This window comes from Notolabrus celidotus, chromosome 7, assembly GCF_009762535.1.
Source record: "Notolabrus celidotus isolate fNotCel1 chromosome 7, fNotCel1.pri, whole genome shotgun sequence".
In the NCBI taxonomy this organism is placed as follows: domain Eukaryota; kingdom Metazoa; phylum Chordata; class Actinopteri; order Labriformes; family Labridae; genus Notolabrus; species Notolabrus celidotus.
Window position 1 is genome coordinate 22,558,234 of NC_048278.1, and position 21,059 is coordinate 22,579,292.

The 21,059-nt window shown below is 37.1% G+C and overlaps 1 protein-coding gene across 1 annotated transcript in view; it reads right to left on the reverse strand.

Moving 5' to 3' along the window:
• Positions 1-1,071: 1,071 nt before the first annotated feature.
• The window catches only part of tacr3a (tachykinin receptor 3a), a 32,365-nt gene continuing 12,377 nt past the window's right edge, over positions 1,072-21,059 (reverse strand). The window contains exons 4-5 of the mRNA XM_034687144.1: positions 6,399-6,595; positions 1,072-3,967 (exon numbers count right to left, since the gene is read on the reverse strand). Coding sequence (XP_034543035.1) covers positions 3,634-3,967; positions 6,399-6,595 — 531 coding nt within the window. The 3' untranslated portion in view covers positions 1,072-3,633. The remainder of the gene's footprint in view (positions 3,968-6,398; positions 6,596-21,059) is intronic.

The following is a 21,059-nucleotide window of genomic DNA, read 5'->3' on the forward strand; positions in this document are numbered from 1 at the left end:
CATAAAACAAAACACTATTGCCCAGCTTTTTCTTGAGTTTGCACGAGTCACAGCTACAATTCTAAAGCATGTCATGAACACTCATGATACATGAAAAGAAAGGCTGTTGCAGTAAAGCTATATTACACAAATACACCATTACTGACCAATGCAGAGCAATTAACACAACTTTTTATGTGCTCTAGCTGTAAGAGTTATGACAAATAATGGTAACATCAGTGGACAATGAAAAAATGTTCTTTCTAATTCCTCTAGCTGAAATGACTAAAGAAAGTGTATATTTTTTAATTATATTATCATAGCTATTTCTAACCTGAGTGAAAGATGTGATTTCTGCTTGAAAAATAAAAAAAAAGGAAAAATCATTGAGTGACGTGATAAGAATTTGTTCAATCTAAGAATTTAGAATTGCCTTTTTTCCTCAATATAAACGTTAATGATATGAACTTTTATTAAAGCTGGGGTCGGTAGTCAGATTTAGATACACTTTTTGTTATACTGGTTAAAATTATCTTCATGTCCTGATGGCAATCAATACATAATGTGTTCTTAAAAAATAGCGAAAAAAAAGCCGCTATCTACAGCTGGTGTAAACCTGGGAAAACACCAAACAATCCCTGCCATCAGGACCCACATTATGAAACCAATCAAATCCCGTCCTGCTGTTCTACCCGCCTCCTGTGCGTACATTTCATGTTTGTTTGTTCACTTTCACTATGCTAGTGTTTTGGTATTTTCTAACCGCTGAGTGAGACATGAGTTGACGTAGTGCAAAACACAAACGATGTGTTGAGGACCGGTTTTGAATCGATGCGGGGGCGTCGTTTTGGAGGAGCTCCGAGGGGAGGGTGGGAGGGCTTAGACGGAGTCCTGAAGAAATACTACATTCAAATTCATGCTAGTTTTCCGTGACTACCAACCCTAGCTTTAATATTAGGCAAAAACAACAGCAAGGTAACTTAAAATTACAAAAGGGGTCGTCTTTTAACACGAATTTGAGAGAATACACCATCTCTCTAAAACTTTTTGGACTAGTTTTAATGATTGAAGTGTCAGTTTTTAATGTTTTTTGGAATGTTTCCTTTCAATGGTTTTTTTTAACCTTTTGTAAAGATTATTTTAATGTCTTGTGTGAAACACTTTGCCTTTGTTCCAAAATGTACTGTATAAATAAGCTTGCCTTGCTCTGCTTAAATGGAGATAACGCTTTCATAAGCTAAAGCTAACATACTCTTGGAAGTGAGCCAACAGGGGTTCAAGCTAGCACTAGCATAAGCACACCACAGTAACAGAGTAGTTCAATTAGCATTAGCCAGCATTAGCCGTACTTTACTATCACAAGTACACAACTATGTAATTGTACCTTAACAATGTTGAGTGCTGTTGTTTTTTGTCAGGTGCTTGTTTCTTTAATAAAGATAGTGGTTGATCAGAGGTTGTGATTTCAGTTTGTTGAGAGACATCCAGTGATGAAACAGAAATAAAAATAACATGATGGAGATTTTATGGCCCTGTCTGTCAAAAGGACAGACAGCGAGAAAGTCTAAAACAGCCTCAGAATTTAACAATTAAACCTTTTTAAGACACAAGAAATAATGAGGTCAAACGTGACAATAGAAAGAGGCACACATTGTTACTACACATTCACAAACAAGTATACAGAGATAACATTTAAAAAGTAGAATACCACACATATATTTAAACTCTTCTATATCAAGAGTATAGATAGCAGCTTAAAATACATTAATGCACATCTTTTCACATTCTTTAGTTAATACTTCATGAAGTCTGAACATTCAGAATAGTTTCTAACAATATTTAAGGACAACTATTTCTTTGTATGTATGCCTTATCTACTATAGAAGAATTAAGCTATTTTTTTTGGTCTTTTTTTTCTTCCATATTAAGTAAAACGAATGTCTGTGATACCAAAATACATATGTAATAACAAAAAAACCCAAATATTTATTTTCAACTTGCCTGATCTTCGAAGAAGAACAATAACCAAGACACTAATGGTAAGCAAATTGAGCTAACACTCATGAGCACATGCACTAAAGGTTTTCACATCCTCATTGGTGATCATGTTTGTGTGTAACTCTTTATATATTCAGGGGGACCTTTTTTTAAGGGTTCATATAATCCTACCCCAACAGTGCTGTTGCTCTCATCATATTGTAAACCCCACACAGAACAGCCCTGCATTCAGCTCAGTGAGGCTTTAACGGTATATGCATATACAAGCAGAATTGAATCAAGATGCTACACAGTGTAACTGCAATATGTAAGAACATCAAAAACTGATTGCACTTCATTGTTTAGCAGTTCTTTTGTTGTTGTGTTTTGGTTTTACCAAGTTAAGAATGAAAAATGAGCAACAGTGACCAACTAACCCCTCATTTCTCCAGCAGCCTCTTTATCGATCTGCTATCTATGTGTACTGGATTTTGCCTCTGGCTTCCTGCCAGTTACCAGGATAGACGTTATTTTCAAATGTTACACAACAGGAAGTCAATCACTGTGCTTTTAATGAACACACGAACAGAGTTCAATTAATAGTTTTTCCATTGGTGGTTCTCTGCAGGCGCACATATCCTTCTGCAGGGAAAATAAAAATATGCAGAGAGCATCCTATCTTTTACACTAGGTCACAGCTCTACTTACATGAGTACTCAATTTGTCATATATTTACATAATTACTACCACCATGACATGTCTCCAGATTATCTCTGCTGTGAGATGGTCTCAAAGTCCTCTTATAAATTGGATTAGGTTCACTATAGGTGATGTGAAAGTGGGGACTGTGTTGAAATACTAATCTCATTCTGAGCTGAATGTTTGCCTGAAGAAGAATGAACAGCTATGTAAAGCTTTTTATTTATACACAAGGACCCTGTGGAATAAGGGGAAAACCGGGAAAATACCAGTCAAAGGCAAACTGCTTTGGCTGGATACCAACATACTGTAACAAGTTGGGCATTGTTCAGTTTGTATGTTGTTTGATAGGGATAAGTGGCTTTGAACACCATTTCACCAAGTCTGCAACGCCCAAACTTAAGCCATACGATTATTTCCTGTCCTGTTGATTTTTTTTTTTTCATGTACAAATAAACATCATAGTTGTTGCCAAAGCATGAGGACAGAGGAGCACCTGTATGATTCACAAATCCACCTGATGCTGCCGCCTATTTTGATCTGCTGCCCGCAAAACCCTTGTAAGCCCAGATCCTGACACCACTCCTCGCAGATATCATATAAATGTTATTGAGTCTTGTTTTCAGGACCATAAACTATATTACTTTATTATACAACTATATGATTACATATAATGAAATTAATTTGGATTTCACTCAGTATTGCCAATATGTATATGCCAATCAATATTGTGTTGTTGGCTGCTGGAAACACTTGCTCCGAAAAGGCTCATGGTCCCGGGGCCTCTGCTATGACTTATCCTGCTTGGTAATCCATTCACAGCCATATGTGATTATTCTCTGCATGTTAAAAGCAAACACTTCCACAATGCCACTAAGTCTAAATTGTGCAAACATGACATGCACTGTTTGTATGTAAAGAGGGTTATGCATGTGAACACATTTCATACACATGAGCGAAAGTCTGTGGGGTCAACCTTCAGGAGAACTCTTCTGTTTGAATGACCTGAGCCTCTCCATTTTGCGTTTTCGTGCTGCCTCCATTACACCCGCTGATCTCTGAGTGGCGAGACGTGATATAGCTTCTCTTCCTGGATGCTGTGGAGTGCTTCCTCCCAGAGCCACCCACAGCACTGCCATTGCCCTCCACCGGATCGTAAACCACCACCACGGTGGTATCCATCCGTGACAGCGTGCACATGCTGCTCTGGCGTGTTGGGTGCAGCCGCGTGGTTCGTAGTTCCAACTCATCATAGCTGGATACCTTGATGAATGGGCACCAACGAAATGCTCGCTTGAAACCAGCACGAAACCTGGGGTAACATCAAGAGGGGAAAACATGAGTCACATGGGGGAGGGAGTATAACCACAATTTAACGGTAAATTAACAGTTCTTCTGATGCTGGCTTATTTCAGCTTGCCCTAAGACTGCATCATTTTTTCTCAAACATGCTTTCTTTCATGGTGGTTAATTCTTATCCAGCTGATTATTTTCTTAGTATTTTACTGTTAATTAGTAAATTCATTAGTGACAGCTCTGTGGGCCCTTGCAGCATTCTTCACCACATTTGCAGAGTAGAGGAGACACGACTGTCCCTTCCATATGAGCACAGGAATGTGTTCTTCTGTGGACTATACTGACCCGAGGGCTATCTGCTGTTGTATCAGTAAATTAAATGTGTTTTTAAGCCGTGGAAAGGTTGTAACATCAATCCAGCAGCTTCACCACATCTCCTCACCATGCCCTAGCTCCAAAAATACACCTATCAGCCTTGACCTTATGCTTATGACCAGAAGTAAATATCATTTTCATCATCTTTTTCATTGAACATCTTGTCCTAGAAGTTGGAGTGCTTGAAGCAGAAAAAATGGATAAGTGTAAGGATGTGAGTGACTTTGACATGGACCAAATTATGATGGCTAGATGTGTCAGTGCTTCTCCAAAAGTGCATCTCTTGTAGAGTGTTCCCGGTCTGTAGGGGTCAGTACTTACTAAAATTGGTAGGAAGGCAAACTGGTGAACTGACGACAGGGTCATGGGCGATCAAGCTCATTAATGTACTTGGGGAGCAAAGGCTGGCCTGTGTGGTCTGATCCAACAGAGGAGCTACTGGAGCTAAAACTGCTGAAAAAGTTGATGCTGGTGTTTATGGGTGTCTATGCTGACCCCTGTCCACTAGCCACTTTTGCTGACAGCACACTGCACATAACTGTCAGTTACTTATTTACTTAAAGCGACGGAAATGCTGCCAAACAAAGTTTCGTTGTATCTCTTTGCAATGACAATAAAGTGCCTATCCTATCCTATCCTATCCTATCCTATCCTATCCTATCCTATCCTATCCTATCCTATCCTACTGAAAGTGCCTACAATGAGCATGTGAGCATCAGAACTGGACCATGGAGCAATGGAAGAAAAATAGCCTGAGGAAGCATGACAGTGTCAACTTGGTCTCCAAATCCCCCAGATCTCAATCCAATCCAGCATTTGTGGGATGTGTTCAACAAACAAGTACAGTCTATGGAGGCACCACCTTGCAACTTCCAGGTCTTAAAAGACCTGCTGTTAATGTATTGGTGCCAGATACCACTTAGCAATGTCCACATTTATGCCAATGGGCTGCTTTCAGTGAAAAACCACACAGCTTAGCTTAAGAGCAATATTTCTGTCTTTAAAATTAATATTTCCTAAATAAAGACTCAAATCGTTTTTCATTTGCAAGGGTATTAGGGCCATCTCATAGAAAAAATGGAGATAATGATGTTAAAGTCACAAATTTACAAGAATAAAGTCATACATTTATGAGAATACAGTCAACATTTTTGGTCTATGGTTGACTTTGATGTTTTTTTGAAGGAAAGACCATAGACCAAGCCTGAACTAAAATAGGGAACGTGGAGCATCTTGGGAAATTATACTTTAGTATAGGTTTCACAAATAACTCAATACCCAATCTTTAAGTGCATCAGCACCACAGTATCAGGACTCTGAATCAATTGTGCAATGAACTCTATGTTTTGAAGACAGGCAGGCTAATAGACAGCTTGTGCATGCTTCTGCAACAGTTGTTTGACCTCAGCTGTTGAGTATAATTTCACAAGATGATCCAAGTTCTTCATTTTAATGCAGGCAGCTGGCTGCTCTTCTAATATCATCCAAGATGGTGTTTCACCTTGAAGACAGATTAACCATACCCTATAATTACAACTTCTTCCTCATTAAACTACAACTTTATTGTCCTAAGATTATGACTTCATTTTCATACGTCTCTGGCTTTAATCTTGTAAATGTACTGCTTCCTTTCTCGTAGTGTTACAACTTTAATCTTGTAAATTAAAGTTTATTCTCATAAGTTTGTAAGGTTAAAAAATGACAGTTACATTTCTGTTGTAATATATCAAAGAATGACAAACAAAGCTTTAAAAATACTGAAATTAATACGATGAAACATACATAAAGCCTAATGAAATCTGCTTTCTTCTGACATCTTATAACTTCAACTTTGAATTGAATCCTCGTGGATGATTTGACCAGCTTTAATATGCCCTCTTTTTTAATCTCTGTTAACATGAGGGGATAATGATAAAAGCTCCTGACAGATTCTCCCAGAGTTAGAAATGAATGAAGCCATTCATCTTTAATCTTCAGTCTGACACATAATGGTTCTCAGACTCAGCGATTTGATGTGATAATAGCATTAACTGCAGTTTTGGTGCCTCATTCGGCACCTTGATGTCACCCACCTGCTATTGAGGCAGCAGTAGATGATGGGGTTGTACATAGTGGAGCTCATTGCCAGCCACAGCACTGACAGATAAACCTGTTGGATGTACTTCCACTTGTTCAGACTCTTGTTGAGACCTGTCACGATGAAGTAGATGTGATAAGGCAGCCAGCAGAGGGCAAAGGTCACCACCACGATGATCATCATTTTCACCACCTGCAGCAGAGAGAGTCAATCATGATGATACGCATTTGTGAGTTGTCACTGTTAGCAGTGTTTAGGAGTCAGTGAAAGACAGCAGCATTTGATCCTGGAGAGAAAATACAAAGGGAGGAAAGAAAAGCACTGTCAACTTGCCGTCACTCACTGTGAAAATGATGGATATTGAGGGGGAGGAATGTGATGCGTTTATTTTCAGTATTTTTCTGAATTACAGCGTTTTGCAAACACCTGGCAGTGCAGGCAACAGACAGGTGATACATTGCATGACAAGAGTATCTCCGGGGATCTGTCTTGTGTGTCTGATTTTATAAATGTACTTCAGAGCTTCTTCATATGGATGGCACAAAGCTTTGAAGCAGGTATACACTTGAACAACAGATGTCTCAATTAAAATCAAATGTATTGTGCAAGGATAAACGATTTGAGTTTCATCTTGTTTTGAGGGGGTCCCCAGAATAAACACAAGAAAAAGGATGAAAAAAAATCTGAAAGTCATACACGATAAAAGAACACAACATTGAAAGCGAACATAAGACAACCTCGACGTGACACAGTGAGGCAGATAGACTCTGCCAGAAGATAATTTGTCAGGCTTAACATGCAATTTTACAGAAGAATAGATCATAATACAGCTAAATGATTTAAGAGGTAGCATAAAAACTTAGGAGCATGTTTTTTTTTTTGCAATCTCCTCAAAGATAGGCATACTATAAAGTAGAGCAGGCCAGAGAATCTTACAAAGTAATTGCAAATGTGTAGAACATCAACTTATTTCAAAATAGTAATATATGCATTCATGTTTATGAAAGTAACACAAAAACATCTTATATTAAGAGGGAGCCATTTGAAAGCACAAGACTGCATAATTGTGCCAAAAATAGAATAAATGGGAAGTCACTGCACAGTCCACTTAGTGATATTGAGAAGAACAAGAAGAGAATCAGGAGCATGTGGAAAAACAATGACACAATAATTGAAAAAGGTTACCAATGTTCTGAGTCAATCCAAAAGTTTTACTTTATCAGCTCTCTGGAGGGAGGTAACACCATTATAAGCTAAACTAGAGAAATAAGTTTGCAGTTGGGCTCAGTCTGAAACCTGACAGCATTGTATAAAATGGTATTACAGTGGCAGCAAACTGTGTAAGGATAAACTGATTCAAACACCTGTTTGAAGGCTAAGTTTAATGGGCTCATTCATCATCACAATCCATTCAGAAAATTCTTGACTTAGAAAAAGAAAGTCTTTCAATCTCTCTTTCAGTTTGGAGGTAAATCGACGGAATTGCTAAGGATTTCCTCAAGGTGAAGATAAGGAACACAATCTGTAACATGGTGTGTCCTCTCAGAGTATCAGAGAGACATGCTGCCTGAGACTAAACAGACGTCATGGAGTCCTTCCTGAAATCCAAACTGAAACAGACATCCCTTGTGTTGAGTTCATGTTTGCGATGAGTTTATGGTAAATCACAAGCTGTGCTGTAAACTCAGCTAGGTGGCCGCAAAACAATGGTGCAGCAGTAAATTTCCTTGATGCCAGCGTGTGCATAAATAGGACTCGTGTTTTTTCAGGAAGGTACACATCAGACTAGAAAATAATGTTAAGGACTAATTAAAGATGTAAATACAAAAGGCCGTTTTCCCGGATGCTGTGTAAATGTTTCCACTAAGTGAGACTTGCGCTGGTGCCAAAGAACCTTCAGCTGAGTATTAGCAGTAAGGGAAGACTAGAAGGTAAGGTGGGGAGTCCAGTGTTGTATTTGTTTTAAAGATATACACTATCAGTCAAATCTGTCTACAGCTCTGGAAAAGTACAACAGGAATTCAGCCGCTGTTTAAAGCTCAGGTTTCAAGGATGGCAGAACATACATGTACTATCTCAAGTTCCAAAAAGTTGGGATGCTGTTTAAAATGTTGAAAAGAATTGAAGAAATTATTTTGATGGTTGTGAATTATTTAAAGCCCAAAATACTGAAAGTAGATTTAAGCCAACATGACAAATGTTGAAACTGAAAGTGTCCTTTTTTATGAAAAATATATGCCTATTTTAATATTTCAAAACAGTCAGGAAAGGGACAACAGAGCACCTGGGGGAACATCTCCATACTTATTGGGTTAATTTGCAACAGGTTAGTAACATGAGTTGGTATTAAAAAAAAAGGGCATTCCAGAAAGGCTGACTCTCTCAGAAGAAGGAGGGGGTTCACTACTTTGTTGAGCGACTGTGAGAAAATATTTCAGCAACTTTAGAATAACAGTCCACAGCATGAATTTGCAATCATTTGAGCATTTCATGTAATCTTCAGGCCCTCAGGCAGCACTGCATTAAAAAGAGATCAAGGTTAGAGTTTGGGTTTGAAATCACTGCATGGCCTCAACATTTCTCCAGAAGAAAACTCTGTCTGTGAACACAATTTGTCACTGCATTCACAAATGAGGGTAAAAACTTTAACATGCAAAGAGGGAACTATCTATATGAACATGCTCTTCCTTGTAGTTTTTTATTCTCACGAAATCTCCAAACCAAAAATAAGTTAGTCCATGTCACTAACAATTTCTGACATCCCTACAATGTCTGACGCACCTAGCCTTGAGCTCTTTTGTTCACACCATCTTGAAAACCTGGTTGCATATACCTTATCATTCTTTTCGAAAGAGCTCACATTTTATCAAAATAGATGGTTTCATTTGATTATTGTGGCAAATTTAAGTCAAAACTAAAAACTACGTTTGCTCTAGCATGTGGTGTGGAAGCAGGCAGCAAACTGACTCCAATTAACTTCTGTTCCCAGGTTTTGAACAACAGTGGAGGTCTACTGCACAGGCATTGGCTACACATGCTCTTAATTTTTAGTGGGATCAATAAAAGGTTCAGACAGAACAACTTATTTTAAAATGTTGTAGCCCTTTCTTATTTGAACAACGATTTCTAGTTTCCCAAAGGGCTAGATACATAAACAAACTTAAGGTGAAAACAGCACTAATGGGTCTTAAACCCAATACAATCAATACAGTTTATTATGTGCAACACAAAAGAGACAAGAGGCTGGCTTCTGTAACATTAGAGTATGTGCCCTGCTTCACTGCAGTCTCTACCATAGGTCTTATGTTTTAGCTCTGCTGTTAGAAGTACACATACTAAAACAGAGAAAGAACATTTGTTTGTGAACTATGTACAATATCAAAAAGCTACTGAACATTTATGTAAACATCAATCTTGACTATGGAAGATATTAAGTATAATAGGGCCTGAGTAATCAGCCAACCACTGCCATTTTAAGCAGGCGAGAGGGGCGGAGTATTTCCTAAGGAGGTGCAGAACACACAGCTGATGACGTCTGGTAGTAAATAAAAACAAGCAGCATGTACTGTTTCGTATGAAATGTTTGCTTGGAAGAGTGTCAAATTCCTTTTCATTATAAACAAAGAGAAATTATTGTTTCAGGTTTCCTTGCTAAGGTCATCGAAAAACTACAGATCTTTCATTAGCAAGTTTTAAAAAGCATTCCCCCCTTTCGATGAACAAATAAATGGTATAAGAGACCAAAAGCCCAAGAACTAAACATATTAAATATTAACCACAAGTAAACAAATAGCCCAGTTTAACAAAAATAAGAGTTAAAAAATAAAGAGGCCAGTGCTCACATTGAGTGACATACAGTTTGTGGGGGCCATGCAGGATTACACAGCTAAGTAAACAATATTGCAAGTATATCCTGTAAAGCACAGGAGGTTTAGGTAAAGGCATGTGGTAGTTTATATGAACATTAGAGGACTCTCTTTAGTGATGTGACACACACACGCACACGCACGCACACACCCACCTACCCACCCACACACACAAACACCCACACACACACACACACACACACACACACACACACACACACACACACACACATACACACATACACAGAAACACTAAGATGTGGAAAGGCTCTGACTGCTTTTCACTGCTTTTTCATTATTGGAGATAATGAGAAAGTCAGAGTGTATAATTTAAGAATTTCCCTATTTTCATATTATATAATATCATTATATCAGTGGCCTGACTGCATACTTTCACTTCTCAACGGAGCCGAGTATGTTTGGCCCTCCAAACAAATGTTATTGGTACATTATCCCCATCAATTTAAAATGAAAATATTTATTTCCCGTGTCAATTATTCTATGTGACCTCTGCTGTTTGAAAGCGGTGTTTGAAAATCAGATTGACAGTCATATCAGAATGATGCATAATGAGAGTGGTGCAAAATAACAAATGAAAAATAGCAACATGGGATTCAGAGAAATGAAAGTCAAGCCAAGTCAAGCACAATTAAAGTCTAACAACTGGAAACTGTAAGCACTGCCACCATGATTAGATTCAGTGTAATAAACAAACAAAGGCAAATAGGACAGTTCCATAAACAATGTTGTTGTTCAGAAACTCAAATCAATATATTATATTCTTAATGTATTTCCTGAAATCTTACATGGGAGCTTTTAAAATAGGACTGCAATTGATTGCAAAGATAAAGAGGGGGTGTTTATATAGCAGGGCTCTGTTTTCAGAGTAATAAATCAGATACATTTTTCTCATGGAGTTTTCTGAAAAGCAAGGTTGAAACACATAGGCTACACATTTTACATGACTTCCTTTCCAGTGCATTTTATATGTTTGTCGACTTGACAAGCAAGAATTTAACCTGAGTTAAGAGACAACATCTACCAACAGTTAGAAACTGGTATATTTACGAATGTGAATTATTGTTCTCAGTACCATGTAGGGGGAGAACGGGGTTGGTTGTCACACTTTTTACTGTTTGATGATTGCTCATCATCAAAACATCTTTCAATAGTCATTCCGACATTAATTGAAGCTTAAGGTGTTGGCTTGAAATGTGTATCCCTCTCATTTTCCAACTCATTGTAACAAAGAGGCAATTAACTATCAAAGATACTCTGACACATTGTGACAACCAACCCCATCATGGGGATGGTTGTCACACACTATGGGGTTGGTTGTCACAATGGTATTTCAATGGAAAAAAAATCTTTCAAAAAGGCAAGAAGGCAGAACTAAATTTGAAAGTTTAATTGCACTGACAAGTGATAGGCCTACATAACTTAATGCATTTTAACATAAAATGAGCAAGGAACATGAACAGGAAACACATCTTTAGGCCAGCCTATATAACAACATAAAGAACAAAACAATATGTCTAACAATAATGGCCTACTCAACGGGGCTACAGGCAGTCCCTGTCTGAGTTACAGTGATGGCAAATGTCGGGTCTGCGCACTCAAACTAATTTCACCATGCATGATTTTGCCAACATAGGAGTTGGTCGTTACATGTGACAACCAACCCCAAAGAGAATGTGACAACCAACCCCAACTGGAACTTTTTGCTAGCATCAAGGCTAACAACCATCTAACAACTACTTAGCTAGCTAATAAAAATCTACACTATAGCTTTCCCCTCACACTTTGTAAGGGTAACACTTGTTTTGTTATAAACCCATCATTTAAAAGCTAGAAGAAAATACTGAGAAGCGAATATTTACAATTTGACATGAAAAACACAAAAAGTCCTCTCACCTCAAGTTCAGCTGTCTACTCCAGAGAAGACTATGTAGGTGAGCTCTGATCCCAATTCTGGAAATGTCCATACCCCCATTTGAGAGACAAGGCCCTCTGTGGTGAGATATAACGAGTGTGCCAATCAACCCGTGACAACCAACCACATGCTCACCTACTTCTGACAGAGCAGTGGGTTGTGAATCTCTGGATTTATGTGGTAATCTGGGTCTTGCCTTTTAAAACAATGAAGAGTCAACTACAAAAACTGTTTCTACTTTCATGAGCTGACCAACCTGCCAGAAGAACAGAAATGTGCTCCTTCAAATGTCTTTTTCAGCTGGTAAAATATCAAAACAATGTCTTCCTTCTTTTCTCAAAGGTTCACATTTTATTTAAGAATATGATAGTGAAGTATGTTTTACAAGGTTAACCAAAAGTGTCCTGCTGGTACTTCAGTTTTTGCTCTGAGTGGGAAGAGTATCTTTTATACTTTAGTAAGCAAGTAGTTGGCACTAATGTCTCGTTTGAGATCTGTACATAAAGTTACTGATATGAAACTGCACAGTGAGCTTCAAGGTAACCCATTACTTAAGTTTTTCCAATGTACCAAAGTGAATGGGCTCTTCTTGAGTCAATACAAAAGAGTCTATGTAACATTTTACAATATACTGGGAACTTTCCCAAAATGCATCTGTTGAATGTGAATTTGTAAGTCCATAGGGGTTCAATCAATCTATCAAAAACAGGCAGTTGGTAACAGAACTGGAAAAACATCCTGTTAATAGACAGAATCCTTAAGCAGTACCAGCCTCACGTGCTGCCGCTGCTGGATTGATGTTTTATCACAAATCACAAATTTGATTTTTAATAACAGATATCTTCTAATCTCTTGAAAAAATAAAAGCAATACAAGGCATGTCAGAGAGTTAAAAAAATAATTGCTGTCTATGTGACACATCTTTATTATTTTATTCAAAAGACTTAACAATATTTATTATTCCTACTACCTTCTGCTGGGACAGACTGACAGATGATCTGAGAGCAAGATAAGATACAAACACAATTCTCTCTGTGCCGAAAACGAATCATCTATTTCTGACTGTAGTATGGGTAATTTTCCAGAGGGCAAAGAAGAAAAGAACGGTCTAGCTACTTAAGGAACCATACGGTTGCACTTCAAGTACATCTACACCAACAACCACCTGACTCTGACTCTGAGAACGTATGCAAGCGCTGCAGTGGAATAGCAACTGAAAGAGAGCTACAGTGAGCAAAACAAAAAGTGTCTTTTGTGCTTTCTTTCTCTTTCTTTATTGCCTGAGCAATGATGAGGTATGAGGGGTCAGGTTATAAAACATTTATCTTGGCTGAGGTTTCTCTCTTGTTTGCTGGAGGACAGGACTCCATTGATTGCAAACCAATATTCAGATCTTATTTAGATTAATTCCAGTAAAAGATAAAAGATCAAGATAAATTGAAATACATTTGTAGGATTTTTCGAACAACATGTCAAGTAAACTCCTGGCTATTTGTAGGGCAGGACAAAAAGTAAACATTAAAATAATGCACAGTTCATTATAAAGGAACCATTTTGAAATATAAAAGAGAGAATGAACTGTTGCTGCATTATTCATAATTTGGACTGAACGCTGCAATTATGAAAAATGTCAGATCAAGAACCATATTCTTATCAAATTTTTCAATAAATCACACTTAGGAAATATTCCATATAAATAGTAGATGTGGTCATACACTTTGCATAAATCTGTATATCCAAATGCAGGGACCTTTTAAGTTTTCTATGTAGATTTCACAAGAAAATCCAACAAAAATGGACTCACACATCAGACAGAAGACACGAGTGAAGATCAAATGTAGAAAATTTACATACAGTAGACCAAACCTCAAAGAGAAGACTGTCTTATCTTCTGCCTCTTTGATGTTGTATGATTGCTGAACTACAAAGACCAGTGGAATACAATTTTGCTTATGAAGCCTGTAAAGACTAGTTTTGGTCACATAGACCTGTTCCTGGATTGAAAAGTCCAATGGACTAAGGGCCTGCGTCCACCAACATTGTTTTTTATGTTGGCAGGGGCCCACCCAATTTTAGAGCACTTCTCATCAATGTTACTGATTATACGTTATAAAAGTTATATTCTAGTACTGCTTTTCTTTAGTAGTGATGGTGAGTCTGTTTGAACTTGCTCTGGGTATTTTTTTAAGGAAATCTTACCAAAACATTTAAAAAAACATTTGAAAGGAGTCATTATCTGGTCTTATTGGCTCCTCAACATGGCAATTATTCTCCCAATGATAATATGATTGATATTGAAAATCCTGCCTTTTCTTGATTTTATTGGTTGGTGAGGGAGAAGCAACATTGGCGAGAGCAAGTGTTTCCACATTTAAAATATTTTCACCGTTTTTTTCTGCTTCTGGGATATTGAGCGCTGAAAACACTGAACGGCATTAGTTTAGTATAGAAACTAGTAGCTGGTAAAACAAAACATTAAAAATGTGGGCATGAAAAAAATAATTTAGCCGAGCCAACACTGCTGACCACAAAGTAACCAGTCAAGAAGCTCACCCAAATCTTTGAGCATTTTTGAAATAGAGTCTTTGGACAATGCACTCAAAATCAAAGTTCAACTTGAGCAACAAATCCACCTGCCGCTGTATTGTAAAAGTTAATCAGTGATTACATTTCCTGACTCCCTGGAATGCATCAGAAATGATCAATGGGATGTTCTTTCAACTAACAAACTTAAAAGTTTTAATTTCCTCTCAAGGTCAGACGTGAGTCTTGACAGCTTTTGACTGGGACAATCTCCGTGCCAAGTTAGCTAACAGACTAACAGTTTAGCTTCATTACAAACATCAGAGTATTGGTCATCTAATTTAACTTAAAGCACTTTCAGTTTAGAAGAGGTGGATTTAAAAAATATATTTCCTAGAACCAGCATGCTAAGTGATTTTTTTTGTCAAAGAAGCAGTAGCACATCTCTGACAGAGGAAAATCAATGATCTAATTTATGCACATGCACACAAAGAGACACATCTTCCAAAAGGGAAGACAGGACAAAATATTCAGTAAGGCCATTTTGATTTAACTAATCAGTCATATTGAGAAGGAACAGCACTGAATAATTCAAATAAATATGCCACCAAGTTAAGTGCTGTGTTTTCACCCATAGGCAGCCCTAAGGCTACATGTCATGGTATAGCCTGTTTTGAACAGAAAGAGGAATTTACAGCTATTTTCAGTTAAGATGACAAGGTTATTTTCTTGCTATGACATAGTTCCTTGCAGCAGTTATTTGCATTCATGCTAGGGGATGATGGTAAAAACCTTGTTCATAATGAATGCAGAAAAACAACAACTTTCAACTGCTTCTTGCATTTCATCTGCAGCCTTTCTGCTACATGTGGTTTAATAGGTCTCAGTGCAATTTTATGGCAATGCCAATCATCTTGCAACATAACAGGAAGGCACACATGAATGGATGTGCGATGTTTTGATGAATACCTCTGGAATAAGGTAACATGATTACATATATGTCTTCTAATTAGAGATGGCAAGTGTTTACAGGTGTTTTGTGTTTTACCATTGTTAGAAGATACCAACATTAACCAGGACAGACAAGTGCAAGCAATTGTCTGAGCCCTATGACTGCTGTCAAATACCTTCCATCAGGTTTGAGAGCAGAATTTCAAGTGCCAATATTCACTCCCCCTTCTGCAAAGGCAATCTACACCAAACTGGCCAGTAGAAACATATCAGTGTAATCTAGAGGCTATTTCATATCATTCTAAAACATGGGAGAAGGTAGATGAAAAAGAGGTTTTGTTTTTTTTTGAAGGAATGTCAGCTGGATTGAAGGGATTTTTCTTGGTGCCTCATTGGCAGGAAGTTTGCAGGAGGATAAATGTGTAATAAGCAGAAGTACCTCACTGATGCATTTGGAGGTCTGCCTGCAAGCAGGATGTCACAGCTGAAGAGCACATCCCAGGAATCTTAAAAGGTACAATGCCGTATGAAAAGGATACCAGTACAAGTCACTCAGTCTGGCTCTAATGGTTAATACATATAATGTACATATTCCAAATAATTGACATTGTTTAAAGGAATTGTTACTCTTTTAATGAGTGATCAGGTTTGATAATTTAGTTAGATGGTTGGTTGTACCAGTGTAGAATTTTAACAACAGAGACTGAAGGTTTGTCCTGCCTATGGCTAGATATAGGCATCAATATTGGAGTATCAAACTCTAATCATTTGTCGTCTCAGGAGGTGGTGAAGCCATGTTTTACAGATACTTTTTTAAAGTGCAGCTTTCTACAGGAGCTATGCAACAGGTGACGTTTTACATTTCCCAAGAGAGCGAATCTGTGTTGTGAAACCAAAATGTAAAGCATGTTTTACATATCTATACTCATTTTATATTGTATTGTCACTCTGTTTTGCTCTAAGAGCTGCTAAAACTGTGTATCCCCTACACACAAAACAGTGTCTGAATGAATGAAGATAGAGATAGAGGATGCTGCTTCTATGTAGATATTGTAAGTACAAGTAAGCACTTCAAATCCCTTTGGAATAATTTACTAGAGACAAGAATTAAATACGATATATGAGTTTTTTTTCACTTGTTTTTTACTCTGAGATAACAAGTCCTTGTAGCAAACAAATGAATATGTCAATGTCATTGACATTAAAACACCATTTAACCATTTGAGAAAACAGTGCAGCATAATAGGAAAACAAGTAGTTAATGAATAAAAAATTTGCAGTCTGGGTTTTTACACCAAAACTATCTTGTAAGGTAAGGGAGCAGATCTGCTTTTCAAATAAGAAGCAGATTTCTGGGAGACAGCTGTGGTCATTCAGTGAGCATATGAATCTCTTTTTATTGAGTATGTTTGTAATGTAGCTATTTGTGATCCTACTTTGAATGGCGGGGGTGGTGTTGAAATCCTAAGCGCTCACAGAACATCTCAACAGATGTGACAGAGCTCACAGTAGAGCGAGGAAGATGTATTTTAAATAGCCCTCAGGCATTTAAGAGGGAAAAGGGGCTTTATTACAACTGTTGGGGTCTTTAATGGGAAGCTGGTGGCTCTGTGTGTCAAGTTCACACTTGCTCTGAAAACCTCCTTTAGCATAGTATTTTATTTATAAATGTAAATGAGTGGGTCACAAATGGAAGAAGAAGAGCAAAACATATTAGTGTGATGCAGATTTACTTTTGGAAAACATAATTATGAAACTCTCATGCTAATGAGCTTTTTAATAGACAAAATGGATATTGAGTTAGATTCTAACCGACCAAAACAGTCTTAGGGCTAGAGCACCAGATTTATGTTTCTTCATTAATCCAGTGAATAACCCTCCATTAGTTAGCTGGAAGCCAGAATGAGTCCCACAAACCATTTTTAAATATAATACAAAGCAGACAACCCACAGCAAGTTCCACGCCTGAATGCCATTGAGTGATTAAAAAGAGTAACTGATTTGATCATTTTGCACTCTGATGCATTGGCAAAAGTTTTTTCTTTTTGGTATAAGGCCATTAAGCCTTTGAACTTAACTGAATGAATGAAATGAAACTGATTCTTCACTACTCATAGCTTATTATTCTTAATATCACACAGTGTATGGAGGAGTGTTAGGACCAAGGATGACAAATAAAAAATGGAAAGAGGAAAAAAAGTCAAAAATTAATTTTGTGAAAAAATTGTCAGTTGTTAAGCAGACTGAAATAAAGTTTTCAATATTCAATCACCTGACTTCAGGACCAGGTAATTGTTCCAATACAATTATTTGTATTAAGTTATTTTAATTTATACTGACTGAATGCAGGCTTTACCACATTAAATTCAACAGTTTAGATATTTTTCATTTTGCGTGGATTTCAGTATTACACTACACAATACTTGGTGGAAATACAACAGGTATGACACTATAATATAAATATTTCATCTCTTTCTTTTTCCAGTATGTCTCTGCTGCATATATTAGCTCATAATGATATTCTTAATTCAATCAGCATCAGGACATAAGTGGACATATAGAAGGAGCAATTTAAATGATTAATGATATTCATGTAACTTTACAGCTCAATAGTTGGTCATTGTAAGTAACTAACAGCAGTGACAGTGTAAAAGTAACACACACACACACACACACACATATATATATATATATGTGTGTGTGTGTGTGTGTGAAGGGTAGTAAAGGGTCTTAATAATTACGCACATGCAATATTTGAGTGTTTTATTTTTAATTAATTTGCAAAAATTTCTACAAAACATTTTTCACTTTGTCATTATGGGGTACTGTGTGGAGAATATTGAGGAAAAAAATTAATTTAATCCATTTTGGAATAAGGCTGTAACATAACAAATGTAGAAAAGTGAAGGGGTCTGAATACTTTCCGTACCCACTGTATATGGCAAGCCGTTCAGGAAATAAATATATATTGAATGGAAGTCTGAATATATGGAATGAAAGTCTGAATATATTGAATGAAACTCGGAATATATGGAATGAAAGTCTAAATAGGCTTGCTTGATGAACAAAGGTGCACTTATCAATCAGTACACAATAAGAATTGTTGGTCCAAGTACTGTTCATCAAGAAACCTTAATGAAAAAGCTGCATACATTTGAGTGTTTCAACAGGTCTTTGTAAGGGTGTGAAAGGGAAAGAGACTTGATAATGGTTCAAGGCTTTTACTCAGTGGAGGTTATACAACTGTTGCCACAGTCTTTTTGTATTGAAGTGTATCGGCTTAACAACCAATGAAAAATTACTTGTATTGATTCTCATCATCCTATTGTCTTCCAAACAGATGGATCTACAGCCACCCGTCCAGTTCAGATTACTACAGTCCCATTTATCTGGAGGTTCGTATGACATTACCTTTATTCCAGCTGAACAATGTTGTGCTTTTTTCTGGAATAATCTGATTTGGTAGAGGTCATCCATATCAATCCCTTCAACCACACTCATAAAGGACACCCATGCACACTAATACTTAATCTTTAGGAAAAAGAGCCAAGAAAAATCCAAGGCTATTACAACATAAGTCAAATAAAAACTGTCTTAAAGAGTCGTATGGTAGATGGATGCCAACAGTGTAGCACTTCAGACTGACATTTTGAAGGTACAGCTTCAGGCCTGAGCTTGAAATAGAAGACCTGGCTTGACGCTTGTGGCCCAATGGAATAATTTACAACCCTGGGCTGGTGAATATTTCTTCCAACAGAGTTAATGAGAAGTCAATATAATGTCTTTATCGATTCCCATTATCTCACAGACCTTTGAAAGCTGCTTTAAGATGATTAACTAGACAACACTTGAATTATGTCAAGAAATAATCAAACTCTTCACTTGCTATTTTTATAGGAAATAACATCTTTTGTCTTGTTAATTTGGCTCATCCATATAATTCCTTTTGAGTTTCCTTATACTGTCATTTGAGTGGCAAAGACTTGTACAATTACAGGTGCTGTTCAATACACTATAAACACTTGAAACGGCACTGTAAACACCTTAGCCTCATGACAGAGACTGCTTGTGTATAGAATCAAGTCTTAACTGGTGAATTGTTGGTTTTACAGAAAAAAAAACATTTCCTTATTCTATTTAGGACCAAATCAAATGGATTAACACAAAGTAATAAGAGCCTTCCCAACATAAGATTTTTCAGATTACGTGAACCATTTCTTTAAATCAGTCGATCAAGACTACTCATTGACTTCAGATTGTTCGACCTGGGCCAATACTTGAAAGAAAATTTGCCCCGAAGCATGGTTATTCCTCACTCAATAATTTATGCCTTTGACTCATCAAAGTTAAAAGAAACCACACATCTCTCCATGTCTCTGTCATAGCAAGCTAGCTAGAAATCAATCTTGGAACCAATCTGAAATCATTGTCTATGATTGTCTGATGACAATACATACCCAGGAATAGAGGCCATATGGTAGCATTAAACCATTTTCAGCCAAGGTTTCTTTCTGTGCCCTGCATCTTTTACAGTCCAATTAGCAACATTAAAAGTATTTGCCCCACCCCCTCAATTACTTCATCATATCCCTAGCAGCATCTGTTAATTTGTGTGTAGTCCATCTCAGTTCAATAGTAGATAGTCATTATACAGAGGCTTCACTCGATATGAAACCCAAAAGAAACTGATGTACTTGTGATTAACTCACAAAAAATGGGTCTTCAATACGTTTTTCATGATGCAGATTTATAATAAGCTGGCCTGTCCTAATGAGGAAGCGAGAAACAACTTTTAAAACTCTTGCTCTGTTAGATCAATAAATCATCATCCATTTATTGCTATGCTGATGGGAGCCGGGATGTAATCACAGAACTCGTTTCACCTGCATCTGCTCTGTATATGTATAAAGTATAACTATATTGACTATATACTTAGTATATAAGCACAGTATATACTATAAGTATACAGACCCAGTTCCTGCATACACCAAAGTCCGCTGATGTATGATTGGTCAATAATACCGGACTACAGATGAATCTATTACAAACACAAACCAGCACACTTCCATTGCTGATAATCCAGATGCCAAATAGAGATTCTACATTTGTAAATAGGATCTTGAAATAGAGATTAGCTAGCAATTAACAAGTCAGTTAGACAGCTGTTGCACAAGATGTAGGCAGTTGGTTACATTTTAATCAGGCATAATGGCATGACTAGTTCAGTGTCACTTTAAGAATCATGTTCACAGTTATAGTTATGATTTGTAACTATAGGCTTACTGGTCTGAATTTGGATTGAATGCAGCTGAAATGCTTCTGTTGAAGAAATATATAATTTTCTTGTATGTTTGAAGAACTAGGTTACTGAAGTCATAAATTC